This window comes from Desmodus rotundus, chromosome 6 (genome assembly GCF_022682495.2).
Source record: "Desmodus rotundus isolate HL8 chromosome 6, HLdesRot8A.1, whole genome shotgun sequence".
In the NCBI taxonomy this organism is placed as follows: Eukaryota; Metazoa; Chordata; class Mammalia; order Chiroptera; family Phyllostomidae; genus Desmodus; species Desmodus rotundus.
The window spans coordinates 83,886,068-83,910,671 of NC_071392.1; the positions used below are offsets into that span (position 1 = coordinate 83,886,068).

The window sequence follows — 24,604 nt, forward strand, 5'->3', positions numbered from 1 at the left end:
TGATGGTTACCCAGTAGTTTATTACTTGCGTGCAATTCAACCAGAGAACCAAACCACAAAACAAGTACATGGGGCGGGCAGGGATGAACTGCAGGGAAGGGGACAGATGTAAAAACACAGGCGGGAGATTTCACCGGAAACCTCAAGGATGGGCCTTCTCAGCCTGTAGCTGAAGGCCACTCGCCACAGTCCAGATCCTTCACCCGTCACCCCTATTCTTGGACGCCACAGCAGTGCCAATGGTGTGACTTCTGAACCCGGGGTCCTCAGAATGAGTGTGAGCAGGTCCACAGACAGGACCCTCCAACTGTGTGAATCTGGCTGAAAACAGATGCGACAAACCTACACTGTCTGACAGTTAAATTAATGTTACGAAAAAAACTAACTTTAAGGTTTATTTTTGCAACTTTTTAACCAGAGAAACATACTCCTTGGGGAAAGGTGAGGGATTGAGAAGACAGGCCCTGGGTAAAAGTTATTCCGACAGCACCTGGAGTGGCTAGGCCTGCCCGAGAGAGAACCGTGGGCACCGCCCCGCCGCCCGAGGCACAGCCCGTCCGAGGCTCGGCAGGCCCGTCCGCAGGCCACGCACAGCTGCTATAGGTCCGAGTCATAAAAGTCTTCCAGCTCATCCTGAAACAAGTCCCACTCGTCTTCAGAGTCTGTCAGGTCGTCGTCCCCACCTGCAGCCAAAAGCATAAGCAACATCTCGCCCAGCTCAAAGGTGACAACCTCTTCTTCATCGTGGTCAAAGGGATTGCTGTTCTCTCTTTCCTCAATGAACTCCCAGAAGTGGTTCCTTCGTTGGGCCTGTAAAAAACAAGGCCATGATAGGGAGGGCACTGTCGAGCAGTATCTTCTAGTCTCTTGTTTCTAGGGCACAACGCCCAGCACACCAGAGGGCAGACGAACCAGACTTCTCATTTAGGGTTTCCACTTTACCAACTCCTCCCCTCTGGTTACTCGAGGCAAAAAGGTTTAGGCTAGAGCTTTAAGCATTCTAGTTTTTCCTTTCGCATCCCTCCCAGTTTTCTGAGGTTGGTTTCCTGCTTTAATACTCTAGTCTCGCTCCCAGACCTGAGCGTTAATCTTCTCCTTCCCCTACACCCCAATCTGTGCAGGACTCAACTGACAGCGTGGTACTTCCCCTTCTTTAAAAAAACAGTGAGAGTTACCCGGTATCTGCTTGATGTTCCCACTTTCTGTCTCTGTGGCTCCTCTCTACGGCCATCAGGGTACGCATGCTTGTAAAAACAGTTCCCTCCAAATGGGCAGCTCCCACGTCCTTCATCAAAATACCTGCACGCCTTGTTGCTGGAAAGGAAAATATCGCAACCCTTATTCACAGTGGATTTCAGGTGTGTATGCGACTATCATCCAGGGTTTCCTTAAACAGGGAGGGATAGAACCGGTATGTCAGTCTACAGCCCCCCCCACGGTGTGTTCTTAAAGGTCTGTGTGCTACTGCGTGAAACGCTAACTAGAAACAGATACTCTGACCAAGGCTACGCTGCTCAGCAGCTCTACTACTGCAGATCCAGCAGAGAGGAGACCTGGCAAGCCCCCACGCAAGAACACAGGACAACCTGAGACACGGACTCGGAACAAGGCAGAGCCCCAGGCATGGGGCTGCGGCCACCGGCAGCCCAGGCCTCATCATAACGCAGTCCCTTGGCACGAACACCAGGGACTGCATTACAGCCAGACACGTAACGGGTGTTACCGAGGGTGACAAAATACACTGTACTGGGAAGTAAAAGAAAGGGTAGGAAGGAGGTAGGAGTATATAATGCAGCACTGTTCTTTCCAAAGTGAACCCAAGCTCCGTTGGGATCGTAGCTTAAGAAAAGGCTGCAGTGCTCATACCTCATTGCCTCCTTGTATTTCTGAATGAGTTTCTGCTTCTCTTCTTTCTCCTCCACCCAGTACTCACTTGGAATGACAAAGTTAGATGTGATCCGGCATTCGGGGCAGGACCTGGGAAACAATGAACAGGCTGCAATGCAAATTCCCCTTCACAGGCCCACTCTTCAAGGACACACCCTGGTGTGTCCCCTCCAGATTTAAAGGCTTATTAACTCAAAGGCAAGTGGGCATCTCCTGAAAGGGCTCCAAACTCTGCCACACAAATGGCCACTCTTTTGAGGCAAGACAAACTCCTTTACATACATATATATATACATGTACATATATATTCAATTCAACGGCTAGCCAGTTCATTAAAAATAGGTCTTACATTAAAAAAACAACAAAAGAAGACATTCCACACAGACTCCTTTTTCTTTCGTTGAAATAAATTTATTTCTTGTAACTTTGCTCTGTTTAGGTTATGCCGTTTTTGTTCAGTTATGAGAACAATCTTTAAAGGGTGGTGGACCATTGGCTAGCTTAATGGATGGAATAGGAAAGTGGAAGATGTAAAACGTCAGGGAACATACATTCAGAGCTAGGTAAGTCTGTTCACCGAGCCTAAACAGGCTAATCCGTTCAACACGATCTCCTCAGAAAAAGCACGAAGATTCTACTAACTGATACATAGGGTTTCCTCATCCAAATAAAAGTAGATATACCAACTAACCTAGAAGCTAGCTGAAATACAAAGAAGAAATCCCAATTAGAAGAATACCCCAGTTTCAAGGTAAAATGCATGCATTTAAATGCGGTCCATCTGGTTGAAAGTTGGCACAAGATACTAAATTCTTCCCCAAATAGAAAGCACAAACGAAGACTGGGGAGGAGTCTCACTTTATGATCTTGCTCTCAAATTGCTTAGCGCTCCTCCACTTGCGGATGCACTTGAGACAGTAGGTGTGGTTGCAGTTGGAGAGGATCCCGAAGCGGCGCTCGCTGGGGTTGGCTTTCTCGTAGACCACCTCCATGCAGATCCCGCACACCTTGTCCTTGCTCCGCTGCACAGCGAACGAGAGCTCCATGTCCTTCTCGTGGGCCTCAATGCAAGACTGACAAAAGCGGAGAGGTGAGAAGTGTGATCGAGCCACCGAAAGATGCAGGACTTCACCTCGACAGTTAAAGACTCAAGTTTAGAGAACCAGTCAACTGAAAAGAGGATGTTCCCAATTTGCATTAAGAGCAACCTTGGCCCAGGCTGGTGTAGCTAGTGGACTGAGTGCGGGCCTGTGAACCACAGGGTTGCAGATTCAATTCCCGGTCAAGACCCATCCCAGGGTGGTGGGCCCAGACCCCAGCTGGGGGCGTGTGAGAGGCGACCAATCGATGTATCTCTGGCACGTTGATGTTTCTTTCCCTCCCTCCCTCTCCTCTCCCTAATCTTAAAAAAAATAAATAAATAAAAAGCACAATTTTGTTCACAAGTGAGTTCAGGTACACTGACAGCTTGGGACTTTACATTACTATAAAGTCACACAGTATGGACTCAAATTAAGGAACTGGGGGGCGGGGGGGGGGGGGAATCACCAAACTTTCTCTATCCTGTAGCTCAACCCCTGCTGAAATTCTCATTAAATATATTTAAGTTGTTCTTGCCCTGACTGGTGTAGCACAGTGGATTGAGCGCATGCCTGAAAACCAAAGGGTTGCCAGTTCGATCCCCAGTCAGGGCACATACCTGGGTTGCAGGCCAGGTCCCCAGTAGGGGCCACATGACAGGCAACCACACATTGATATTTCTTTCTCTCTTTCTGCTTCCTTTCCCCCTTTCTAAAAACAAATTAAAAAAACAAAAACAAAAACAGAACAAAACAAAACAGTTGCTCATGCTAAGTTTGATTTTTCTGGTTTCTAGATGGAAAATGCAGTTAGGGTTAAGGCCCTAATTTATAACCTGCCAGAAAATAATTTATTGGGTGATGGTTATGTGCCAGGCACATAAAAAAAAAGCTTTAGAGACATAATTCACATACCATAACTCATTCATTTAAAGAGTACAGTGAAGTGGCCTTTGGTGTATGCAGGATTGTGTATCACCATCATCGATACTAAAAAACACGTTTACGGTGTTGTGATTGCGGGGAGGGGGGGGGACGGGGGCGTACAGAAAGACTAAATGGTACTGGGAAAAAATACAATAACGATTAAATTAAAAAAACAAACAAATCACTTTTATTACCCCAAAGAGAGACCTCATACCCGTGGCAGTCACTCATTCCCCCCGAACCTCTTAGTCCTTGGCAACTACCCACCTGGGAGTTTGCTTACTCAAACATTTCACATAAATGCATAACCTTTGGTGTCTGGCTTTGCTCACTCAGCACATACTCCAGGTTACCTGTGCAGCAGAATGTATCAGTATTCACTTCTCATTATTGCTGAGTAACGTTCTGTTGCACGGATGGACCACAATCTAGCCATCCATTCGCCAGATGGCCGTTTCTGTCGATTCCACCTTGGGGCTATTATGAGTAACGCCCCTATGGACATTCATGCGCAAGTTTTTGTGCGGACATTACACAGATTTTATTTTAATTGAGGTATAGCTGACATAACATTGCATTACAAACTTTATCTGCAAGAAACATGCTAATTGTAGAAAATGCAAAAGAGCAATAAAAAAGTCACCCACAATCCCCCGTAACTACATTTTAGTGTATTTTATCTTTTCCTAAACTTTTTATTAAAAACAATCCTAAGAGGCAGGCATTAGCACCCCCAATATATAGAGAATTTAAAGGAATTTAGCCTGCCGATGAACCCGCACGGCCAACATTCTGTGAAGGCAGGGCTCAAACAATGCCTGTCTTAAACCATGCTTCACTCCCCAACAACGCACTGAACTTTAATTAAATAGAGATGATAATGACTACCAACACCTTGCTCTAGTAGGTAAATATAGGGTCTGTAATACAGTGTCTTCCCAATAACAATAAAAACTCCATGCTGCAAATGGGCTTAAAGGCAAAGCCTGAAACCCTTGCCCATTGCTTTTGGGAATGTAAGATGGGGTGGTCACTGTGGAAAGAGCTTGACCGGTGCCCAAAATCTGAAGCACGGCCACCTACCATGATCCAGCCAGTCTACTTCAAGTAAAACACATGTGCACAAAAACGTACCAATATGAACGTACAGGGTGTTAACAGCCAAAAGGTTAACAATCCAAACGTCCATCAGCCAACAATGGAAAAATAGACTGAGTCTACCCATCCAGGGGGTTATTCTTCAGCCACAGAAAGGAATGAAGGACTCTACACACTACGACATGAACGGACCTTCACTCACAATGTTTAACCAGGCAGGAAAGGCCACACCCGATCCATTGATGTGAAGGGTCCAGACTGGGCAAATCCATGCCAACAGGAGATTGATTACCTGTTGCCAGGATCCAGGGAAGGGTAGAAGGGGGAATGATAGAGCCAAGACTCTATTAGGTATGATGTTTCCTTTGTTTTTCATCATCTCCATTTTCTCTCTTTCAAAATCTTTTATTTACTGATTTTATAGAGAGAGTAAAGGAGAAACATCAATTTCTTATTCCACTTACTGATGCATTCACTGGTTGATTTTTGTATGTGCCCTGACCGGGGATCAAACCTACAACCTTGGCGTATCAGGACAATATTCTAACCAACTGAGCTACCCAACCAGGGCTGGGTATGAGGTTTCTTTTGGGGATGATGAAAATGTCCTAAATTTAGATAGAATGGTGATAATGGTCACATAACTCTGTAAATATATTAAACTGAAAACATGCATCTTAGAAAAGCTGTTATTTTTTTCAAAAGGAGGAAAAAAGCTCATAGTGTGAGGTCTTTGACTTCTTGATAAAGCACTGAAGCCCAGGAAAGAAAACATCCCTACTTGCTGGTAAGCAACCACTCACTTCACCAAATGAAAATACAGTCCTCACCCTATTAACACAGTATCTCCCTGAAGACTCACTTTTATGTGCTGTGACCTCTGGGCCGCGTCCATGGGGTGGAGGGCCTGCAGCCCACACAGGTCACAGGGGTCTCCGTGGAGATACACACAGTTCTCGCCATAGCGGCACTCTCCAACTGCTGCGTAGGGGCACAGCTGCTGCTCCGTGTCCCCGGCTGGCGGCTCCTTCTCCTTCTGCGAGTCCTCCTTGGTCACTGAGCCCTGCAGGGGCGCTTCAGTGCAAGAAGGGGCAGCTGAAAATGTTTGAGAGGGTGGTAAAGGTCCAAAACGGATATGGCGGAGAACCTATCAGGTAACTGAGAACCTAATTAAGAAGAACTTCAATGAACTCCGAACACTACATTAATTTCCTTACTCCTGGAAGAAGTGAACTTTCTCTAAGGCTGATATTTCCGATATTAGGCTTGTAAGAAGGGGAGGGGGGGCGTTTATGTAGCTCTTGTACTACTGTAGGGATAAAAGGGGAGGCTTCAGTTTTCAATATTATTGGGACTTTAGAAAAGTTTCCTTCACTCCACACGTAAGCCTCAGGCGAGCCAGGGAAGATCGAGCTACATGTGAAGACTGACAACTAGAAGGCTGAGAGGACTCAGCTAGCTGAGGAACTACCGCCTGGCCCTCTTAACTTTTTCTTCTTCCAAATACTCACTACGGCCACAGTAGGGCTGCCCGGGAACAAACTCGATGGCGTTCACCCAGTCTTCTGAACCTGCTCCTACAGTTGCAACGTTTGAACTCCTCGACTCGGCCTCGCCTGTATTCATTTCAACAGTTGGTCCCACTACTGACGAGAGACTGGAGGAAGCAGCAAGGGATGATTTTGCAGTTAGATCTGTAGTGGCCGCTTCTTCCTGTTTCAACGGCTTGCCGTGCTCATATCTAAAAAGAGAATTTACAAGTGAGTGGTCACTGTCTAACCAAAGCCCGCTCCTGTCCTTGGGCCCCTTTCAAACTGCCGGGCGTATGAACCACCTGAGAAACTGCTCAAAGGCAGACACTCAACTTCAAGTCTGGAGTGCAGCCCGTGATTCTGCGTGTCTAACTAGCCCCCCACGTGATGCGCACACAGGGACCGCACTTGAGCAGCGAAGTCAGAGACCGGGGACACAACACTTGCAACTGTGTGGCCAAAACGGGCTGACTGATTAAAGCAATGCTGGCCTTCAAATTCAAGTAGAAACATGGGGTGTTTTTACCAACATACAAATTAAAATGTTCCCATTATTCAAAGAGGCAGTATTTACAAAAGACACAATTATGTACTTTCTTTTCCTAATCCAGCCATTACCTAATGCAGCGATTTTCAACCTTTTTCCCACCTCATGGCACACGAACTAATAACCAAAATTCTGCGGCATGCCAAAATAAATTGGGCTAACCTGATCAAAAACTAGGTATGATTTTTACTCATTTACACTGGATGTCTGTTGTCATTTATTGGCCGGTCTGAGGGAAAAGAGGTCAGGCCCCTGACTAACCGGTCAGGAATCACTTGGTTTTAAAAATCCTTGACACCAGTCGAGAATCGCTGACCTAATAGCTTCCTTTTCCAAATTCTTGCCTCCTTTTCATCTGTAAAGTATCATTAAACCACATCTCCATGTATAAGGAAAAAGCATTTCTTTCAAGAAGCCACTTTCTGCCTGAGGAAATCCTCAGAATTCTTGGAGCATTTTATGCTGAGCAATTCAGACACAAGGAAGATGCACGCGGTAACTGTAAGCTGTTATGACTTTGTTTACATCTAAAAAAGAAGAGAAACCTAACAGTTGCTGAGCTGGTTTTTATCATTGTATCACCTCAGATCTCCGTATACCTACCGAGCTTTAAGTAACCTACTTTGCTTTGTGGGGCAAGTAATGTGAGCACACAGCTATCAACTACAAAGGCTGGCAGCGTTCGAGCCCTCGGCCTGGAGTCATGTAAACTGAGGGATGAGGGGAAGAGCGACCAGGGACATGCTTCCACGTTTACCATCTCACTCCATCCGAGAGTGTGAAGGAAGCCGCCTTTCATCGTGTTAGGGCAACACAGAGGTCTAATTGCCAAACCAGTGGCGCCCTAGGTCTAGTGCGACTCTGAAGCTGCTTTGCACAATATGGCAGCCGTTGGCCACACACAGCTAGCTATTTACACTCACGTGACATTTAAAACTCAGCTCCTTGGTCCTTGCACTAGCCACATTTTCAAGTGTTCAAGAGCTACACGTAGGAGACCAGAACAGAGCACATTCCCACGATCACACACACTTCCATCTCACTTTTCAAAGTAATTCTCTGACTTGAAAGGGGATTTCAGAAAAATATTTTAATTTTCACAACCTTAAGTTAGAAGAGACCCGCCTTTGGAAAGATGGACAAGTTTTGAAAGCACAGAATATTAGCCAGCTAGACAGTCTACCCCTGTACATAAATTCTCGTCTTCAAACCTTCCAGTTTTCTATGGGTATACAGAAGAATCTAAGAATTGTACCACCTCCTACACAACTAAGGGGTCAAACGTGAAGAAAAGGAGGTCCCTGGCTATCAAATACAAATCTATCTTAAATATTAACTTTTTATAATTACGAGCTCAGAATGTTGTCCCCATGCACCAAGGTTGCGGGTTCGATTCCAGTGGGACACATATAAGAAGCAACCAATGAATGCATGAATAAGTGGAATACAATGATATCTCTCTCTCAAATCAATTTTTAAAAATACTTCCTCTAAAAAAGGATGTATATTAAATAAAAGCAATTTTATTCTAAGAAATTATATTGAAGAAAAAATATAGTATTAAAACTTAGGTTAAGAAATTAAAGAACATATGTTCTCAAGTCTGCCTATTTAGGCAAAGTTATTCCCTTAGTGCAGCACAGATCTATGTGAAATGTGTTTCTGAAGTGAAGATTCGTACGCACTAGTAAAAGTAAAGTACAAACAAGACAAAGCATGCACAAAGACTTCCAATCAAGATGGCGGCATAGGCAGACATCTCTGCACAACCACATCAAAATTACAGCTAAAATATATAACCATCATTCAGAATTACCAGAAACCAAGTTAAATGGAAGTCTGACAACAACGGAATTAAAGAAACCACATCCATTCAGACTCGTAGGAGGTGTGCAAATACAGAGTCAGCTGGTCTCTCACCCATGTGTGGGGGCTAAAAATTCAGGAGGGATATCTTGGGAGTGAGGAGACCCAGCCCCACTCCAGGCACCCCAGCCCAGGATTCTAGTGTGAGGAAGATAAATCCCCACAACTTGCTGCAAAAACCAGCACGGACCAAGTTGATAGAAGAAAATTCTGGAGCCCCAAGCAGTTCCTCTCAAAGAAGCACAGAGACTCACCTACTCAGACTCATTCCCTCTGAGCTTCCGCACTAGGGTAGCAGCTTGAAGAGCACCAATGGTACACAGGGAGAAACTCAAGTGTCTGGCATCAAGGTGAGCAGAGGCTATCGTCCCTTTGCTAAACCCTCTCCACACAGAGCAGGCAAGCTGGTGCACATCTGAGACTCCAACAACCTAGCTAACTCTGTTTAATGCCCTTGGAGATCCCCAGAGGCTCTGCCCCACCCAGCTCATGGGCCCACTCAAGCTGCTTTTCCATAACAATGGCTGGTCTTTGCTCCTAAGTCCTCTCAAGTAAGCAATAGCTGGCTGCTGGACCCAGGCCCCAGGCCCCAGCACTTGCAGCAGCCAGATTAGATTCAGTTTGGTTTCACCTGGGAGTCTCCAAGCCCAGCACAACTAGCAGGCATCTCAAATTGCTTAACAGCTCAGGCAGGGTGGCCCTGGGGAAAACACAGATGGGGGCTGACCTTGGCCTGTACCACCCAGGAAACCCCAGGGCCAGTGCACCTAGTGCAGAGCTACAGACCATGTGGGAGCACCACCACCCCGCCCCTGCACAGCTGATCCTCCACAGAGGGCACAGGTTGGTGCTCAGTGGTCACAACCAGTCCTTGCAGCTGAATGGCCTGGGTAAATATCTCCCATTGACCTGCCAACAGCAACCAAGGCTCAACCACAGGAGATGGGTGTACTCAGCCCACAGAAAGGGCACACCTCAAGCACACAGCTTGAGCGATAGGGGAGGCTGTGCCACTGGACCCTACAGGACACCTACTACATTAGGCCACACTACCAAGACACAGAGTCAAAGTAGCTCCACCTAATACATAGAAACAAACACAGGGATGCTGACAAAATGAGCAGACAAAGAAACATGGCTCAAATGAAAGAACAGATCAAAACTCCAGAGAAAGAGCTAAATGAAATGGAGATAAGCAATCTATCAGATGCTGAGTTCAAAACACTGGTTATAAGATGCTCAAGGAACTTAGTGAGGACCTCAGCAGCATAAAAAAGACCCAGTCAGAAACGAAGGATACACTGACTGAAATAAAGGACAATTTACAGTGAAACCACAGTAGATATGGATGAAGCTGAGAATCAAACCAATAATTTGATAACCTAAGGAAGCAAAGAATCACGCAAAACAACAAGAAGAAAAAAGAATCCAAAATGATGAGGAGAGTATAAACAGCCTCTGGGACAACTTTAAGAGGTCCAACATTCTCCTCATAGGGGTGGCAGAAGAAGAGCAAGAGCAAGAAACTGGGAATCTATCTGAAAACACAGTGAAAGAAAACCTCCCTAATTTGGCGAAGGAAATAGACATCAAGTGCAGGAAGCACTGGGAGTCCCAATTGTGATGGATGCGAAGAGGCCCACTCCAAGACACATCATTATTAAAAGGCCAAAGGGTAAAGATAGAGACTCTCTACGAACAATGGTGTGGGGGATGCTGGAGGGAGTGGGGGTTGTTGGGTGGAGGGGGGCAAAGGCAGAAAAACAGGACAACTGTAATAGCATAAGCAATAAAATAAAAAATTTTAAAAGGCAAGCAGGACTCCAATTCTGAAAGGTGTTTACTAAAAAACAGGCTTCAAGAGTCAAGTACACGGTGATGGGGGGACTAGACTGGGAGGTGAGCACACAATGCAGTACACAGATGAGGAACTGTAATGCTGTACACTTGAAACTTGTATGATTAGCCAATGGCACTGCGATACATTTACTTTACAACATAATCCTGTAAAGCACGGACTCCTTTAAGAGCTGGGATCACCAAGGCCCTCAGGCCAAATCGCAACTCCAGCTATAAATGGATTTGACATTTTAATTTTTTAAATAGTTTTCTTTACTGTTATTGTTGACAGATGTCTCCATTTCCCCCTCCCCCTGGTTTTGACATTTTAAATGGTTGGCGGGGGGAATCATTTGATGACACATAAAAATTACATGAAATTCAAATTTCAGTATCCCAAAATAATTTTGTTCCAGTCCTAGCTAATATATCAGCTTACATGCCTTATCTATGGCTCCTTTTGTGCTGCAAGAGAACCCATGGCTGCAGAGCTAGAAGTCTTTCTTTTCTGGCCCTGTAGACAAAGTCTGCCTACCATGCTGAAGAGGATTCTCACATCTCTCGGCTTCACCGTCCAGGACAGTGGCTTTGTTACAGTTATTGTTTAATGGATTATCACAGAATCACTTGCCCTTTTAGTCAAAGTGTTAAGTGACGAATTAATGCTGAGGTAGCACTGAAACAAATATTGAGCTTTTATTTCAGAGGTCTTGCAGAGAAAACCTTGCTATATACAGTATCAATTTCTATCTAAGGCCGTTTAACCAGCGCTCCTTCTACCTCTGAGCGGGACGCTCTTCTCTCTGGTCAGCTTGCAACTCCCCCTGCTCCAATCACTCAAAGGTCTGTCTGTATAGGGTTTTTAAAAAAGATTTTATTTACTTATTTTTGAGATAGGGGAAGGAAAGAAGAAAGAGATGGAGGGAAACATTGATGTACGAGAAAGACAGCAATCGGTTGCCTCTCGCACACTCCCTACTAGGGACCTGGCCCACAACCAGGTATGTGCCCTGACTGGGAATTGAACTGGCGACCTTTCAGTCTCCAGGCCAGCACTCAATCCACTGAGCCATACCAGCCAGGGTGGCCTGTATAGGTTTTACTTTATACGACTTAGTAGGTGCAGGCAAACCCCTCCACAACCGTCATCAACCAAGGCCATACAGCCCCTTCCTCCAAGGGGTGCGTTCAGAAACAATGCCTGGGAGTCCTAAGGGCATTTAGTGGGTGGGGACAAAGGATGCCAGAGGTCCCACAAGGTACACAACAGTCCAAAGCTATGAGACCTGGCTCACAAGGCGGCACCACCAGCATGAAATACTGGGTGGTACCACTTCTGAACTGTTGGAGCTAGGACGCGATCTTTCATGATAAACTACCCCGTGCACTGGCCAGAGTCATATAAAAAGATCCCTATAGATAAGAATGAAGAGCAGGGTAAGGGCCTAGGCATTACTTTTAACACACACACAGAACCGGACCCCTGAGATTCCTTCCTTACCTAGTCTACGATCAGCTTGTACAACCGCCTACATCAGCCTGTCCTAGACGACTGTCACCACACTCCCCGCTCAGGCACAGCACCAGCACGCGGGTCTCCCTAGCTCCTTTCACTTAACCCTAAGAACTCTAACCCAGCTCAGATCAGGGTCATCCCCAAAGAGCGGCTGTACCCTTACTATAAAGAGAAAAAAAGTAGTTCCTTAGGTCGCTCACACCTGCCTAAAAGTCAGAGTCACCCCCAAACAGGGCACCTATCATTTGTTTTCCCAACCAGGCAGGCCACTGAACAGTCTGGCTGAAGGCAGATTCTGTCCCTGGTCCTAGGGAATGCCATTGGGGCTGGCAAGAGCTGTCTGAAAAGCAAGCTGATAACAGAGTCTAGGCCTTAGCTCAAATTTCTTCAATTTAACCTTTTTTTAAAAAAAGATTTTATTTTATTTATTTTTAGAGAGAGGGGAGGGGATGGAGAGAGAGGGAGAGAAACATCAACATGTGGTTGCCTTTCACGCGCCCCCTACTGGGGACCTGGTCAGCAACCCGGGCACGTGCCCTGACTGGGAATCGAACTGGCTACCTTTTTAGTTCGCAGACTGGTGCTCACTCCACTGAGCTACACCAGCCAGGGCCAATTTAACCTCATTTCCCACCCATTCCTCCTATAGGGTCTAATCAGGTAAGTAGCACCTCTGAAATAAGAGGCTCGTCTGTAACCAGCCACACTGTTTGTTCTGGCAGTCTGTTCTCTGGTCTCTCTGCTGGGCACCTCAGAGCCTCATCTCCATTCTCAGCAACATTCGAGTCCTCTCTCTCTAGATGAGGTTCACAAGACTCTCAACCGCCTGCGAAGTCAAGAAACCCAGCCCCCCTGAAGTTAAGCTGACCTGGGAGAACCTGCAGAGACTGTCCCATTACAACGAACTGCCCGCTCAGAGTAGAATGGAGTTCTAACAGCTCTTCCCCACCTTTATTTAACGCTGCGACTCCAAAAAGACATATCAGGATTTTTTTTGATAGTGTCATTTTTTCTTTCCACCAATGTATCAGTGAGAAAAATTACTGAGCAAATTACTGACTGTTAAACTCAGATACCAGAAGTTCCATTTCTAAGCTCCTACGGTCATATGAAAAGAACCTTCTCTTTTTCTCTATTCTTACCCGATTTCCTGGGAAAAGAGGTATGGGGTGACCTCACATTAACATCCCACTCATCAATCATTTCTTGTCTTGTAAGCATTTGAACCCACCACAATTCTTTTTTGACAATAGGACACTAAAACAGCTATGACATTGCCAAAATGCCTTACCTAGTGTGAAGGTTTAAAAGGTCCACAATTCTTTGACACCCCTCCCTTCAAAAGGTGGGGGCCAGTGGACTGTCCCTCTGGAGCCCGCCCACACTTTCTTCCCTCTCAGGCTTGCATCTCCTCCTGGCTCAGCCCTGAATCTGTCTCCAAAGCCCTCTGACTTTCCGGTGAGCTAACAGCAGCAGCCCCGCCTTGGCTCACCTCAGCCACCGTGACTCCTCCCCTCAGTGAGTCCGCACCTGCACCTCCCTCCAGAGCGGAGCCCCCCTAGGCTCTCGCTGCTCTTCTACCCTAAGCCCTTCCTGTGAGTTTCACTGTCCCTCTCCCCCCCAAAAAACGCAGAGCCTAATCCCGCTCCTCTTGCTGGATTTAGTGACTTGCCTGTAATCGACAACACAGCGGAACTCTCAGTGTGTGACTTCTGAGACTGGCCGTCTAAGCCACGGTGACTCTGTCCTGGCTGGCTCCCCCATTCCACCTGCTCTGGGGAAAGCTACCTGTCCAGCGTGAGGCCATGGGGAAAGGTCCACGGAAGTGAGGAGCTAAACTAAACTCTCCCACTAACGGTCACCTGGAAGGTGACGCTCCAGCCCCAGTCGCGCGGGAACCACTCAGTGAAGCCACTCCCACATTGCAGGCCCCCAGAAACCGGTATCGTTGTATTGCTTTTAATCTGCCAAATTTGGGGATCATTTGCGTAACATCAATAAATGACTAGTACACTTAGATATTTTCTGAACCAGGAACATAAAAGCTCTACCGAATTCTGAGGCAAGTTAACAGGATTATGGTACCAATTCAATGAATAATAATACTAGAGATTAATTAACTAAATCTTCTTGGTTCTCTAACATTCTTGATACTACAGACATTCTTGGAGCATGTTCTCTGAATTTTAGCTTTAATTAGTTTGGGGAGCTTGGGAAGTGTGTGTGAGGGGTGGTTGGGAAAGTTGAGTTGGAATGACAAGTGCCTGTGACGTGCAACCTAATACACTACTAATGCCTGTGACCCCTTTTCCCTCCATAACACGTAGTAACTGACGACAACTGAAAGCAGCCCTGTTTGGTCCAATAGGCCCCTCACTCTCGGTGTAAGAAGGAAATGCCGTGGGCAAACACATTCACCACGCCTCCTCACCAGGTCTGTAGAACTCGCTCCTCAGGCACTAACTAAACCTAGGATGGTACCACAAATTTTTTGCAAAATGTAAAAATATATTCCCTCCAAGTGAGAGATATGTTTCCACTAACATTCCTAACAAAGTCCTTTTCAAACCTTAAAACTTTGTAAAGCTGCTGGGATCGTGTATTACTCATTTTTTCTCCCACCCGGCCCCCCCCCACAAAACTGACCCGTGAACACCCCTCACCTGCAGCGGTCTCCGTAAATACAGTGCCCTCGCTGGAAATACTTGCACACCACCCCGTACGGGCTGTCAGAGAGGTCGTGCGAGTAGCGGCAGTTATCTCCTTCCTTACACACCCCGTGCATGAAGTACCTGCGAGACAAAGAGCCATGAAGAGGGGTGAGAACAGGTGACAGGCAACACTCAAAGAACTCATGAGCAGACAGCCCACCAGTAACACACTAGCACCGTGTGTACTACATAGACGCGCCAAGTGAACACAAAGGAAGGAGAACGAGACTATGACCCGAGTCACCCGTTACGGTACAGCAGGAAGGCTACCTGCAGACACGTGGCCCCGCTTAGACTTAACCGTGAGGCTGTCACGCCTCTCCGGGCTAAGTCTGACCACCGTCCTCCTGTTACAGTCCCAGTGGGGATCACCTTCCTATTTTTCACTAACTTCAGCCACAACAGCAGCTCTGGATGTAAAAAAGAAAAAGAAAAACAACAGAAACTGAACAAGGTCAAGGCTACTGTGCATTTCACTTTAAGAAACCATTTGATTCTTTAAAAGCCATACATGGCCCCTGCTGGTGTGGCTCAGTGGATTGAGTGCTGGCCTGCAAAACCAAGGGGTTGCCAGCTCGATTCCCAGTCAGGGCACCTGCCTGGGTTGCGGGCCAGGTCCTCAGTGGGGGGCATGTGAGAGGAAACCACACATTGATGTTTCTTTCCCTCCCTTCCCCTCTCTTAAAAAAAAAGACACATGTGAAAACACAAGCAAAATTTGCTGTTGAAGTAGACACAAAGGGATATCACTTCATGTTCTCCACCTAGCAGACCGTTGCTCCCCTGCCTTGACGGAGTACACGTGTACTAACTAGAAGTCTCCATAATCCAAGTACGGGAGCGTGACTCAGTAGGTCCCGGGTGGGCCAGCACCAGCAGCACCAGCAGCACCAGCAGCACCAGCAGCACCCTGGGACGGGGTGGGCGTGTTACAGCAAGCAGCAACCTGCATGTTTCTGTAAGTCACTCTGCAGATTAGGGAAGCAACAAGGGTCTTTTAGTCTCTCGAGCAGGGCTATAAAGATTTAATTTTGGTAGGCAACACCTACCCAAATATGCACCTCCATTCAGCTGGTGTAGATAGAATATCAGTAAGCACATTCCACTTGCCCACTGATTGGAATGATACATAGAAAATAGATTCAGTTACCAAAGCAGCCTTAAACAAGGCCGCTCCCAATTAAAATGTAGACGGTCCTATTGAGAGATTTCCTGAAAGTGAACGTTTTACTTACACGGATATTCACAGTAGCTAATGTGGAAATAAGGAGTAACATTCCAGTGGAAAGTTATTTTCAAGATCCTAAAATGCCCTAAGACTGCAATCTATAACAAAATAAAAGAACATTCTCAATTGTTATTAGGTTTAACTTAATTGAATTTGGGTTGGAATTTTTGCTCAATTACAGGACTACTTCCTGCAAGCTTTGCAGCTGTTTGAGAGCTCTATCACCCAATTCCAGCTACACCACTGAACCAACAGATAAATTACCTGACTGCCTAAGTGAAGAGATCAACACTTAACAAAACAAGTCAATGATAATTACATTGTAACCACTGTCGCATAATCATTCTTGTAAGTATCTACAAAAGTATCCACAGTTGAAAACAGGGCATTCATTTAAAATTGTGTCCCTGTTTGAATACAGCTGCTTTCTGCTCCCCCCTCCTTGGGCGGAGGGGGAACACATCCACTCTCACATTCTACACAAGTGTCTGTAACTTCATTGTTTCTTTGGGGTTAATTTCAAGCTAGAGATGCATGTGTTTTTAAGGCTTGATCAAATACCTACCCAGCTCCCTTGGCCAGTGTGGCTCAGTTGGTTGGTTGTTATCCTGCAAACCGGAAAGTCCCCAGTTTGTTTCAGGGCACGTGCCTGGGTTGTGGGTTTGGTCCCTGGCCGGGAGGCATGCAAGAGGCCACCCGTCAGTGTTTCTCTCATGCTCCCTCCCCCTCTCTTGAATTATAAAAGAAAAAATCTTTTAACTAATACATATATCAAAAAAACAACAAAGTATATATATATGTACATATGTGCGTATATATATCTACCTACTGGGGGGAGGGGAGCATAAGGGGACTAAATGGGAATAAAAAATACAATGAAGATTAACACACACATCCCCCCCCCCCCAGAGATCCATCTCAGGCACAATACCTGGAATTTTAGCTTTGTTCTTGATTCCACTATGGTCACGTTTATTCCACGACTGCATAACTTAGGCTTATGATGCTCTTCTTTATGTCAAATTATGTCTTCCAGGAATCACTGTTGACAGCTGCTGACCTTAACCTTGTTTCTTAAATCAGTTGCTTCAAGGACCTCAACTCCCTAATGCCTGCACTTTCCCTTCCCACTTTTTGCAACACCTACACCAGTATTGCTTTCGGACATCCACGATGGGTGTAAGCTTCTCTAGAACCCAAAAGGGAAGAAGAGTGAAATAGACTGGCTGGCCTGGGACAGTGTAGCACGGCCTATCGTCCCTTTTTGCCAAGAGCGTAAGTAACATAGCACATGACAAGACAGGAGTGAAGAGAGAGCAGGGGCCAACTTGGGGAGGGATGGGGCTCCATGCTAGGGAAGATTCTGCGGGACGCTATGAGCCAAGTTATCCTAGAGCAGTAAGAACCCATCGTAAGGATTTCAGCAGAAGTGTCAGCAATCAGATTTGAATTTCAAAACATTACATTCAAGAGACCTGTACGTCATGCCACAAGAAGATTCTAAGTGACTGGAGTTTAGCCCAGAGAAGACAAAGTTATGACCTTTTCCAGCACATTCCTGACAAAATGCATACACGCACAACACTCTGGCACAGATCTGGCTCCGCGTGAGGACTGCAAGCAGAACCACTCAGCGATGACAGAAGTTGCTGAGGTCCACAGTGAGCATCGCTGAAGGAATTCCAGGGCACGAAGTCCCCTGATCCTGCAGAAGCAACAGAAACACTAGAACACAAGCCCCAATTAGTCACTGCCAAACATCAACCGCCATTTCACATGGCTCTTTGGTCCGCCCGGTCTGGGTTTTAGGTTCTTGCCTTTTGTCTCGCAGGGATGCTAACAATGCTGGTATATGCCCAGAATGGAAGACAGCCCTCACAGTAAAATCCCTTCTCGCCAACCCATCTCTGTGTAAGTCCATAAGAGATTGACAAGATAGTTTAAGTTAGAACAGATAAAAGAAAAAGGCAACCCACTTCAAGAATTTCTCCCCAAAATGAAACCAATCAAAATAGGTGCTTTTGTTTTGTTTTTAAATGCCACCACCAAGAAGCCACCATTCAAATTCTCCTGATGCCACTACCCAGACTGAACTTGCCGTCCGTGAAAGGCTGAGCCATTGATTTCTGAAGTTCCTTCCAGCTTGCCCTGACCTGTATGGCTCAGCTGGTTGGGCAGCGTCCCACAAAGCGAAAGGTCACCGGTTGATTCCTGGCTGGATTCCCGGACAGGGCACATGCCTAGGTTGTGGGTTAGGTCCCTGGGCAGGGCGAGTACAAGAGACAGCCAACTGCTATTTCCCTCTCTTCCTCTCTCTCTAAAAAATAACATACAGTTCTTTCCATCTTTAAGATTCTATGACTTCAAGGAGACATTGTCCAGTAATAAAGACAAATACAACGGACCAGAATCCCCTTACTGCTGTACCTCAGTATGGTCCCCCAGATACATTACAAGAAACCCAACAGTAGCGTGGGAGGGCACAATAACAGAACCGAGCTCCCTCCCCACACCTCTAGGTATCATAATCTCTCTGGGAATTTATAGAAATTACAGAATATTAGTTAACTTGGCTTTTAATCACTTAATCTGCTGTTACATTTCTTGCTTTGATAATTATCTTTTTTTCTATGCATCCTGTTTCTCAAACTAGCTTGTAATTCCTGGTGGTCAAGAACCACGCTGTATTCTGCTTTTATCTCCTACAGACCTGTATGCGGTTGTTTAGAAAGTAACCAGACAGGGCAGCAGCACGTGAACTCTTCTTTCCCTGAGCTGGGTAGCTTTTTCAGTGCCATCCCTTCAAAACCCCTACAGAATTGTGAGTAATGAATTTCAACTACAGACACTACAGAGGTTGGATAAAGACCTTCTGAAGAATTTCCTCCATTTTTAAGCTATATTAACTGCACCTCCAATTACCATTTGCAAGTCACAACTCGGAAGCCAGAAGCCACAGCATTTCCATTTCACAGGACTCCTCTAACGAAAGGCATGAAAAATGACCTGGTGGGGGCAGCACAATACAGTTCCTTGGGAAAGGTTTTAGGTTTTTCTTACGTTGCAGAAATAAAACACAGTGAAATAGATTTTCAAGAGAACTATTAAGAAAGTAGTACCCAACAATACAGATGGATCCTGAGCAAGTACAAATAGCCATCATCCAAACAACTTCGAACTTCTAAGATGATACTCTAGCTGAAGAAAAGAGCCTCGGTCAACATCCCATACATGAGGGGAATGGGCACAAACTCTGGCGCACATCGTTAGCTTGCATTTTCTTCAAAGAAGCTTTAGCTCTCCAACACACTGACGACATTCCTGACACAGCGCATTTCTGCACTCCCTTTAACACCCGGGACTCTCTCGTCTTTGGCGGTAGCGCTTTTTTACTGAGTGACTGAATGAGGGTTCCCAGTAAGACATGTACGTGTCCCAGTAAGCCCTTTGTCTCTGCAAAGTTACAAGTGTTCTTTTATAAGCTGAAAGCAGACGACTCTCACTAGTGCGTACTGACGTGTGTAACATCAGGTGTGGATTTACCGACATCAGTTCAAGTATTTCCTGAGTATACCGGGTACTGAGGAAGCCCTACAGACAGGGTGGTAAAGCAGAGCCCTGCTTTCAGAGAGCTCCAGTCTAGAGTAAGTGAAGATTTGAAACTCCTCTGTTCAGTAAAAATGTTCAAGATCACGGTACCTAGAAAAACTGAAAACAATGTCAAGCTTTAAATCCCAAGACACATCAACTAACTTGCATTTTTAAAATATAAAAAACAATCCAAAACAAACCCCTGCATATGTAAGCCTATAAAGTATTTTCCCCCATTTATTAGATTCCTCAGCTACGTAAACTTAAATACATAAGTCAACTGGTTCACAGGCAAACAATTCCTACTGGTCTAGAATATTTCATTAACCCCAAGATCCTAAACACAGGGCAAAGAGCAATGGTTAGTTTGGTCAGCTCTCTTCTGAATTCTGATGTTTCGGGTGAGGAACCAGAAAAGGGGAAACACAACAAGGAAAAGTCCCCGACAGCGGAGTGAGTAAAGTGTAGGAAGGACAATGACTTCTGTGCAGAGACAGGGAGCTGGGCTCAAGTTACAGACACAGGGGACAATGAGTATGTCAGGTAGTTGAGGGGCTTCCCGGACCGCATTTAAATTGGGGACGGAGGGAAAAGGAGGCACAGTACCGGGTCCTTAAAGAGGCCACGCATTCAAGGGAGGTAACTTTCAGTGCAGGGATGTAGACGGGACTGCAGGGTGAACGGCTGTGAAGTGGTTACACTACCTTTTTTATTTTTAGAATTCGACTAGAACATATAAAACAACCACAACTTGTAAAGAGAAAAAAAGATTCAAATAATTAGTTACACGAATGGGAATTTTTTAATTCTCACTGGGGGGATACAGCATTTGGGCACTTGATTCCCTTCTTAGGATCCACCTAAAACAGCGCCTGCTTTCTCCAACCCGTTATTGAAAATAAACGCAATTAAGCTTATCACTCATGCATTAACTGAGTCCAATTAAAGACTGGGAGGGCTTCAATCTTGCTAATACTAGGGCGGTGAGTTGTGTGAGTATCTTTCCGTATAAATTATCCCACGCCGATAAAAACAGGAATTTCGCTTCCGTTCACGCAAACGAAAGCTTCTAAACTCCTACTGATCCCATATTAAAAAAAAATCCAAGTATAACATCCAGTCAAATGCCCTAACCTTATATGTACAACTTGATCATTTTTAACATAGGCATACACGTTCATATAACTGCCATCCACTGATCACTTATTCTTAAAAAACATTTTCATCTGACACACGAAACCAAAATAAAACCTCTCCCTCCGGGAGCGAGGTCTTTGATCCCCTTCACAGGAAAGAGGCGTGGGTTTCAGGAAACAAACCTTCCGCCCGGAGAGGGGAAACCTGAAGGCGAAGGGTACGCCCCCGGCCCGGCACTGCGTTCTGAGACAAAGCTCAGAACCACCAACCTCGATAAACATACAAAGAAGAAATACTTCGGGGGGGGGGGGGGGACGGCGCGGAGACGCGAGCAGACGTTACAAACGGATGACACGACTGCGGGGCTCCGCGGCAAGGCCACCTCGCCGGGCCCCGCAGCGGCGCTCCCGGCCCGGCGGGCTCGCGCGGACGCCAGCTCCCGGCGACACCAGCCACCCCGTCTCGAGCCCGCGGAGCGGGAGGCAGGGGGCGAGGGATCGGCGACAATGAAAGAAGGGAGGAGCCCCCCTCCCTCTCCCTCCGGGAGACGCGCCGCACCGCCGGGAGCCGGGAGGGCGGCGCGGCGGCGGGGGCGCGCGCGCCGGGCCTCGGCGGACGGCGGGGGTTGACGCAGCGCGGGCGGGGAGACCACGGCGGCGAAACGCCGGGCACCCGCTTCCTCCGCCCGCCCCTTCCTTCGCGGTGCCGGCCCCCCTCCCCGCGCCGGTGCCGGTGCCGGGCCCCGCGCCGTCTCACCTGCAGGTGACCTGTTTAGTCCAGCCGCCGCCGATGCCTCCCCCGCCCCCCGCCCCCGCGGACGGGGAGGTGACTGTGGGGATAGGGGTGGGGGAGCCCGCTGCCACCGCCGCCGCTCCTGCTCCTGATGGTTTGGCTGTTGTTCCGGGAGCTGCAGCCTCCGCCATTACTGTTTATCCCACACAGCAATGGCACCGGAACTTCCGGATCACATAGTTCCGGTCCGGCTGCGGGCAGGACGAGGCGGCCTGACGAGGGGAAGGGAGAGGACGGAGACTGAAGCGCCGGCTCGCTCCCCTCGGCACCGCGTCGCGTCTCCGAGCGCTCTCGCCGCTCGAACTGCGGGCGGGAGCCGGAGCGCCCGGGGCCCGCCTCCAGCGCCCTCTGATTGGTGGACGGGGCCGCCGCCCCTGAGGGGCGGGGCGGGGGCGGGCGCCGCCAGGGGGGCCCCACCCTCTACCCCCCCCCCCGCCCCCTGCCAGGGATCCGAGGACCAAATTCCCAGAATGCGCACCCTGGGCCCTGCTTCCCAGCAGAGCTAAAGCAGTGAAGTGGCTGGGAGCGAGCGGGGACTAGGGATCTGGATTTAAATTCAGACTTTCCCACGTACTGGCTCCACCAATTACTAGCAGTGTGAACTTGGGCTAGATACCTATTGCCTCTGAGGCTCAGTTTCCCTGTCTCTCATGGGGTTACTGTGAGGATTGGAAGACTAGCATGGCAGTCACGGAGCTTAGTGCCTGGAGCCTAGTGAACAGTAAATGTCCTCTCTTATTCCCCCCATCGAAGGTGTGATCTCTAAGCCCGAGACTAGCCCCGTGGCTCAGCAAAATCTGCAGTCCCATCTCCCGAGGTCCCCGGCTTTTCCCGTTCCTAGCTCCTTGTCTTTGAGCAAGTTAACTTACCTCTTAGCGCTCCTTTCTTTATCTCTAAAAACAAGTCTAAAAAAATAAATAATTCTACAATAACCCAGATGATTGAGAAGATTAAATGAGTCCATGTAAAACCCCGATCACTGACCACCGTGCTCCGCGCTGCAGTTAATATTTAATAGATAGTAACAAAAGGTGTCCGAAATATCCCAGCTTTTAAGAGTATGTTTAAAAATATGAAAATTAAAATGTTTCCAATCCTATTTCACCATGAATACCCATTCAGATGGTGCATATTAAATCCTGAGCTTCCATAAGCAGTTTTTCATTAAACCCTTAAATCTACTCTTCTGTAGTTGTTACCTTGAGAAAGTGAAATTCTGCTCCCCTGATAATCAGACCACGCTGTGCCCGCGCCTAACAGACACAAAGCCGACAGAAAACAATGTTTCTCCCAAGGCCACATCAAGGCTGCAAAATGACTAACAATGACTTCTTGTGAGCAATTAAAGCTTTTTTACTTCATTTTCCCTCCTACCTCCGCCAAGATTGCTGAGACGCCCAGTTCCTAAACTGTCCTCCCCCACCTCCTGACAGAACCCAACCCAGAGGTGGCCTTCTCTTCCCCCAGAATCACCCAGCATGAGCTTCAACCCCCAAAGAAGGACCCCCTTTCCAAGATGCTTCCCATTCCTCTCCTTCGTGGTCTCCCCTGCTTCCTCCAGTTTTTAACTTTTTTTTTTTTTTTGACTACAGGTGTCTTTCTGGTAGACAATCTCTTAGGTATCACCAGTCAAGTAATAAGTCAATTTTTTTTAATGGGGAGAGGAAAAGCACTTTCACCTTTTACGTTAAGAAAAGGGGTCACTTAAAACCAAAAACAATTCTATTAGGAAACTCTTCTCGTAGATCATGTCTTCTTTTTGTCTCTTTGCCGTTGCCCTCGGCAGGAACAGCGGCGCCCAGCTCAGAGCCCTCGGCGCGGATCACAGGAGGTTATGAAAGACTGGAGTCTCAAAGACACACCTGGGCCCAAACGCTGGAAATAATCCAGACCTGGCCCTAAAATGGAGGGAGGATGGAACCCAAAGCTGTCCCCAAACTCTTAGGTAAATCCCGGGGCTGAAAGACCCAAGAGATTGACAACTCTGTGATTATCGACTTGTTACGGGAACTTACATACCAAGCTGGTCTTGGAAGGAGGCAAAGACGCTTCAGGTATCCTCCGCGCCACCTGGAAGGCGGCTGAAGAGGTGTGGAGAGGGAAAGGTGGATGGGGGATTGGGTTGTAACCTGCCCCATATAAGAGGACAAAGCCTAACCTGCTTGCCTGGGGCAGGGCAATGGGCCGTTCCAGGAACCAGCGCCCCTGGGGCGTAGGGGAGGGTGGGGCACAATCTGTTCTGGCCACGATCTAGCTTGAGGGCCCAGCAGCGATCAGGCCACTGAACACAAGGCCCAACCAAGCTGAGTTCAGAATTCTATTTCTTTTGTCACCCCTCTACTCAGAGCCCTGCGAGGAGGGCCAGGATCCTCGCCTGTTTTGTTCAGGTCGTGGACTAAAAGGGGAGGGGTATGGAAAGTCTCTTCACAGGGCCACCTAACTGGGCAGACCTTGGTGGGTAGTCACACCCAGGCCCATAACTACCTTAGTGAAAGGTTTCTAAGCCAGCCCATTGTTCTCGTGCATCTAAGTGAACACATCTTTGAATTACTGGAAGTAATACTCCTGAAGGTGTAACCACCCTCAAGAGAGCACATAATCTTGTTAACTCCTGTAATCCAGTCCCGCCTTGCGGCTTCCCACCTTCCTTTTGTTCCCTCCCGAATTTCAAGTGCACACTGCACAGCTCCCATTCTCCAGAGCATCTGAGGTCTCGCTTCCTGGCGACTGTTGTCAGGTTGCCTCCAATAAATCCTGACAACATTCTGTACACATCCGAACGTTCTGTGTCAACACGATGTATCCCAAGCACCCAGGAGAGTGTTTGGTGCACAGTGTGTGCCCGATAATATTT

The 24,604-nt window shown here is 47.2% G+C and overlaps 1 protein-coding gene across 5 annotated transcripts; it reads right to left on the minus strand.

Moving 5' to 3' along the window:
- On the minus strand, positions 1-23,855 carry MKRN1 (makorin ring finger protein 1). Of its 5 annotated transcripts, none has more exons than XM_045191135.3 (9): positions 23,770-23,849; positions 21,715-21,962; positions 14,955-15,083; positions 6,503-6,732; positions 5,854-6,086; positions 2,746-2,960; positions 1,867-1,977; positions 1,176-1,314; positions 1-810 (listed from the first exon to the last, which is right to left on the minus strand). In XM_045191135.3, the coding sequence occupies exons 2-9, from the start codon at positions 21,879-21,881 to the stop codon at positions 598-600; spliced, it is 1,437 nt and encodes a 478-aa protein (XP_045047070.2). In that variant the 5' UTR covers positions 21,882-21,962; positions 23,770-23,849; the 3' UTR covers positions 1-597. The 5 variants fall into 5 exon arrangements, with proteins under 5 accessions (XP_045047070.2, XP_045047073.1, XP_045047072.1 ...); XM_045191138.3 differs by lacking the exon at positions 23,770-23,849 and adding an exon at positions 15,273-15,412 and having other exon boundaries at positions 21,715-21,851; XM_045191137.3 differs by lacking the exon at positions 21,715-21,962 and having other exon boundaries at positions 23,770-23,855.
- Between the last annotated feature and the right edge of the window lie 749 nt (positions 23,856-24,604).

Bases quoted from the DNA above. Each gene is read 5' to 3' on its own strand.
- MKRN1 (XM_045191135.3), bottom strand. From the start codon at position 21,881: ATGGCGGAGGCTGCAGCTCCCGGAACAACAGCCAAACCATCAGGAGCA. The intron at 6,733-14,954 runs GTGAGGGGTGTT...TTCTCTTTTTAG, and splicing joins ATTTACGGAGACCGCTGCAG to ATATGAGCACGGCAAGCCGT. The intron at 811-1,175 runs GTAACTCTCACT...TGTTTTTTACAG, and splicing joins GAACATCAAGCAGATACCGG to GCCCAACGAAGGAACCACTT.